Here is a 5,676-nt window from a genome sequence, read left to right as displayed (position 1 = left end):
AAAAAAAAAAAAAAAAAAAAAAAAAAAAAAAACAATACAGTACACGTTCATTTCCTGCTCCATCAACCACTCTATCTCTTAACTTCCTACTTTGTAAAATGAGGACATTTGCCCTTTCATCTTTTCTCTCTCCATGGCTACTTCCCCACCTCAATCAGCTGTACCTTTTTTTTCACACTGTCTGGTTGAGAACATTCACTTCCTATTTTGTAATTATAAATAAGTGTTCTATAATAGCACTATAGGTTGATTCTAAAACTGAAAAATAAATGCACTCACAAATATGCAAAAATAAAGCCACACACTCCTAAATAACTAACAAGTCTAAGAAATGACAGGGGAGGCCGGGCGCGGTGGCTCACACCTATAATCCCAGCACTTTCGGAGGCCGAGGCGGGTGAATCACAAGGTCAAGAGATCGAGACCATCCTGGTCAACATGGTGAAACCCCGTCTCTACTAAAAATACAAAAATTAGCTGGGCATGGTGGCACGCGCCTTAGTCCCAGCTACTAGGGGAGGCCGAGGCGGGAGAATTGCTTGAACCCAGGAGGCAGTGGTTGCGGTGAGCCGAGATCCCGCCATTGCACTCCAGCCTGGGTAACAAGAGTGAAACTCTGTCTCAAAAAAAAAAAAAGAAATGACAGGGGAAATCAGAAAATACTTTTGCAATGAATGAAAATGAAGATATATTGAAACTTATGGGATCCAACAAAAGCAGTGCTTAAAGAGAAATTCATAGCTATATTAGAGAAGAAAGCTGGGTGTGGTGGTTCACGCCTGTAATCCCAGCACTTTGGGAGGTCAAGGTGGCTGGATTGCTGGAAGCCACAAGTTTGAGACAGCCTGAGCAACAAAGTGGGACCCTGTCTCTAAAAATGTTTTAAAATTAGAAGGCCATGGTGCTGGGTGCCTGTGGTCCTAGCTACTTGAGAGGCTGGTGAAAGGTTTGTTTGAGCCAGGAGCTGGGAGGCTGTGGTGAGCTATGATCACACCACTGCACTCCAACGTAGATGACAGAAAAAAACTCTGCCTCTAAAAACAAAAAAGATAAATCATAACCTAAGCTTCCAAAGAACAAAGAAAACAAAGCAAGCAGAAGAATAGAAATAATACAGGTTAGGGTAGAAACTACTGAGTAGAGGAGAGAATAATACAGAAAAATCAATGAACCCGGCCAGGCATGGTGGCTCATGCTTGTAAGCACAGCACTTTGGAAGGCCGAGGTGGGCAGATAATGAGGTCAAGAGATCGAGACCATCCTGGCCAACATGGTGAAGCCCGGTCTCTGCTAAAATACAAAAATTAGATGGGCATGGTGGCATGCGCCTGTAGTGCCAGCTACTTGGGAGGCTGAGGCAGGAGAATTGCTTGAACCTGGGAGGTGGAGGTTGCAATGAGCCGAGATTTCGCCACTGCACTCCAGCCTGGTACCTGGCAAAAGAGCAAGACTCTGTCTCCAAAACAAACAAACAGACAAAAAAAATCAATGAACACAAAAGCTAGTTCTTTGAAAATATCAAAAAAATTGACAAGCTTTCAGCTGCACTAACCAAGAAAAAAAGAGAAGACTCAAATTACTAAAATCAAGAATGAAAGAGAGGACACTACTACTAACCTTATGGAAATAAAAAGTAGTACAAGGAAGCCCTTTGATCTCAATAAGTTAGATAACTTAGATGAAATAAGCAAATTCATAGAAAGCTAAACTACCAAAACTCACTCAAGAAGAAAATCTAAATAGACTCATAGAAAGTAAAAAGATTAAACTTTTATGATTTTAAAATTTTCCATGAAAAAAAAATCAACAAACAGCTGAAAAATCAATGCAAATTTATTCTCTAAACTTTTCTATATACTTAATATTTCATTTAAAAATTCATTGCAGGGCCATGTGCAGTGGCTAATGCCTGTAATTCTAGTACTTTGGGAGGCCGAGGTGGGCGGACTACCTGAGGCCAGGGTTTTGAGACTAGCCTGGTCGATTCATATACTCACTGTCAATTCAGTGCAAAAAACACGTACTAGACAGTTACTCTGCATAAAACATAGTCCTAGGGACTTTGAAGGATATGGAGAAAAAGATGAACTGATTCTTACCTCCATGGGCTTAGAATTTAATCAGGAAGATAAACTATACAAAATAACTAAAGTACAAGTAGATGTGATAGGTAACATATGTATTAACAAAATAGGCATGGGAGCTCAGGGAATACAGACTACTTCTTTTGGCGGAAAAACAGAAGGAGAATGTAGCAGCAAAGACAAAAGTGGTAGAAATGGTCAAGCTAGTGGCATGTACCTGTCATCCAAACTATTCAAGAGGCTGAGGAGGATTCCTTGAGCTTCGCAGTTTGAAGCTGCAATGAGCTATGATCATGCCGTTACACTCCAGCCTGGGCAAAGGGTCAGACTCTGTCTCTCTCACTTTTTTTTTTTTTTTAAAAGGTGGGCGCAGTGGTTGGCACCCATAATCTCAACACTTTGGGAGGCTGAGGCGGGTGGACTGCTTGAGGCCAGGAGTTTGAGACCAGTCTGGGGAACATGGTGAAATCCTGTCTCTAATAAAAGTACAAAAATTAGCCAGGTGTGGTGGTGGGCACCTGTAATCCCAGCTACTCGGGAGGCTGAGGTAGGACAACCACCTGAACCCGGGAAGCAGAGGTTGCAATGAGCTGAGCAGAGATGGCACCACTGCACTCCAGCCTAGGTGACAGAGCGAGACTCTGTGTCCAAAAAAAAAGCCAGGTGCAGTGGCTCACTCCTGTAATCCCAGCACTCTGGGAGGCTGAGGCAGGCAGATTACCCTAGGTCAGGAGTGAGACCAGCCTGACCAACATGGAGAAACCCCATCTCTACTAAAAATACAAAAATTAGCCAGGTGTGGTGGTGCATGCCTATAATCCCAGCTACTTGGGAGGCTGAGGCAGGAGAATCACTTGAACCCGGAGGAGGAGGTTGCAGTGAGGTGAGATCACACTATTGCACTCCAGCCTAGGCAATAAGAGCAAAACTCTGTCTCAAAAAATATATATATTTTTTTAAGATGGGGTTTCACCATGATGGCCAGGCTGGTCTTGAACTCCTGACCTCAGATGATCCACCCACCTCAGCCTCTCAAAGCGCTAGAATTACAGGCATGAGGCACCGTGCCCGGCCAAAAATAAATTTTTTAAAAAAGGAAAACAAACAATATAATCATAATCTTTACGGAACAGAAACTAACATAAAATATCTAAAAGTGAAGACACGTATGTCTATATCATTTTGCATCTCAAACCTCATATTCTAGGTTTGTAATTTTGTGTTCATAGAAGCCTAGAACTGACTTGATTTCTGAACCCAAGATCTCACAAGGCAAAAGTAAAGATCCTGTTAGCATTTGTTCATTAACAAAAACTGATGCCCAAAAAGTGATAACAGAAAGACTTTAGGGGCTCCTACTGGCTTAGTCAATATCACAATCTTTTTTTTTTTTTTTTTTTCTTTGGTATTTTTAGTAGAGACGGGGGTTTCACCATCTTGAGCAGGCTGGTCTTGAACTCCTGACCTTGTGATCCACCCGCCTCGGCCTTCCAAAGTACCAGGATTACAGACACGAGCCACCACACGCAGCCATCAATATCACAATCATTTAACAAAATTACTATGTTAGGAACTCAGAACTCTTATTTCCGATTAACCAACCACTTCAACAAATACTCATTTATTTGAGTAATCCAATAAATTTCTCTAATGTTAATAGTAATTGATATTTAAAAATACAATTATATAAATAAATGTTTGCTTTATATTATACAAAACGTCAAGGGCAAAGGTAGCAAAACTGTATAACTATATAAATACTGAAGGAATAAGTTCATAAAACAAAATGTAACCATGGGGAATTATGGATATTAAAGAACTACATGAAGCTACAAAAATAAATAGGCCAGGCGCAGTGACTCACACCTGTAATCCCAGCACTTTGGGAGGCTGAGACAGGTGAATCGCCTGAGCTCGGGTATTCAAGACTAGCCCAGCATGATGGCATGTGCCTGTAGTTCCAGGTACTTGGGAGGCTGAGGTGAAAGGATCTCTTGAGCTTGGGAGGCGAAGGCTGCAGTGAGCTGAGATGGCACCACTGCACTCCAACCTGGATGAGAGAGCGAGAACATGTCTCCACAACAAAAAAAGAAACAGAGGTAACAGTCACCCCTGGAAAGGAAAACAAGATAACAGAAGAATGAGAGATGGAAGGAAGAAGTCTTTCACTACATTTCCTTTTGTACTATTCCCGCTAATAACTCCCTTGGTCAAATAAGCAGTACTTACCAGAATTTTATCAGCTTTGGCTTCACTTATTCCCTTAATATTTATTAGCTCCTTCTTTGGTGCATAGGCAACAGCCTCCACAGTATGGAATCCAGCTTCTTCCAATTTTTTCACATCATTGGCATTTATGCCACACTGCTGCAAGTGAAGAAAACCATAAATAAATTTAAGCTTTAGTTCTCTAATCTAACACAGATGATATGTGTCCTACATACTTCACAGAGGTGCGTAAAGACTTATAATACAACTGTCCCTAAATCCTGGGGTGGGGAGATGGGAAGTTGCTTCCAGAACCCCCAGTAGATAATAAAATCCAAGAATGCTCAAGTACCTTATATAAAATGGCATCTTATCTGCATATAACCTATGGACATCCTCCTGTATACCTTTTTTTTTTAATATGAAGTTGATTGAATTTTTCATATGTAGTTTGTTCAATTTCCTGATGCAGAATCCAGGGATATAGGGAGCCTACTGTATTATATGCAAAAGCTGAAAAATGAGCCCTATGTATGAGGTACTAAATAACAAAGTAACAACTTTTTCATCATCAAAATCAGTAATTTTAAACTAGCACTATGCCATGTATATTAAAAAGAATTCTTGGCTGGGCGCGGTGGCTCACGCCTGTAATCCCAGCACTTTGGGAGGCCTAGGTGGGCGGATCACGAGGTCAAGAGATCGAGACCATCCTGGCCAACACGGTGAAACCCCGTCTCTACTAAAAATACAAAAATTAGCCGAGCGTGGTGGCACGAACCTGTGGTCCCAGCTACTCGGGAGGCTGAGGCAGACGAATCACTTGAACCCAGGAGGTGGAGGTTGCAGTGAGCCGGGATTGCACCACTGCACTCCAGCCTGGTGACAGAGCAAGACTCCGTCTCAAAAAAAAAAAAGAATTCTTATTAGCAATTGGAATTAAAAAGCAACTCCCAACATTTTTTCTTCTTTTTTTGAGACAGTCTCTCACTCCGTCACCCAGGCTAAAGTGAAGTGGCACGATCTTGGCTCACCGCAACCTCTGCCTCCCGGGTTTGAGCGATTTTCCTGCCTCAGCCTTTCGAGTAGCTGGATTATAGGTGCAAAAAATGGGTAGGGTAAATAAGGCGCTCCCAGGGTACTGGGGATAAAGCAAGCCTTTCTATCCCAGGTTGGCTAGTTGGGGACAATCACTGTTTGGGATGATCAGTGTGTCCATATTGGTCAGCGTGTCCAGTGATACGTCCAGAGTTGTTACCTTCTAGGTTACTATTGAATCCGAGTTGATTTTATGTCATGTTGTCTGGCATAAAATAGATATTAATTAGCCTGGTATGGCCACCATACCCGGCTAATTTAAATTTTTTTTTTTTTTTTTTTTTTT

General features: G+C 41.8%; 1 protein-coding gene across 1 annotated transcript in view; it reads right to left on the bottom strand.

The window, feature by feature from the left end:
- RAD51 (RAD51 recombinase) overlaps positions 1-5,676 on the bottom strand; it is a 41,845-nt gene that overhangs the window by 29,561 nt on the left and 6,608 nt on the right. The window contains exon 4 of the mRNA XM_017530966.2: positions 4,314-4,451. Within this exon, the coding sequence (XP_017386455.1) occupies positions 4,314-4,451 (138 nt within the window). The remainder of the gene's footprint in view (positions 1-4,313; positions 4,452-5,676) is intronic.

This window comes from Cebus imitator, unplaced genomic scaffold (genome assembly GCF_001604975.1).
Source record: "Cebus imitator isolate Cc_AM_T3 unplaced genomic scaffold, Cebus_imitator-1.0 Scaffold70, whole genome shotgun sequence".
Lineage (NCBI taxonomy): Eukaryota > Metazoa > Chordata > Mammalia > Primates > Cebidae > Cebus > Cebus imitator.
The sequence above is the reverse complement of the archived record's forward strand: the minus strand, read 5'-3'. Positions and strand labels throughout refer to the sequence as shown.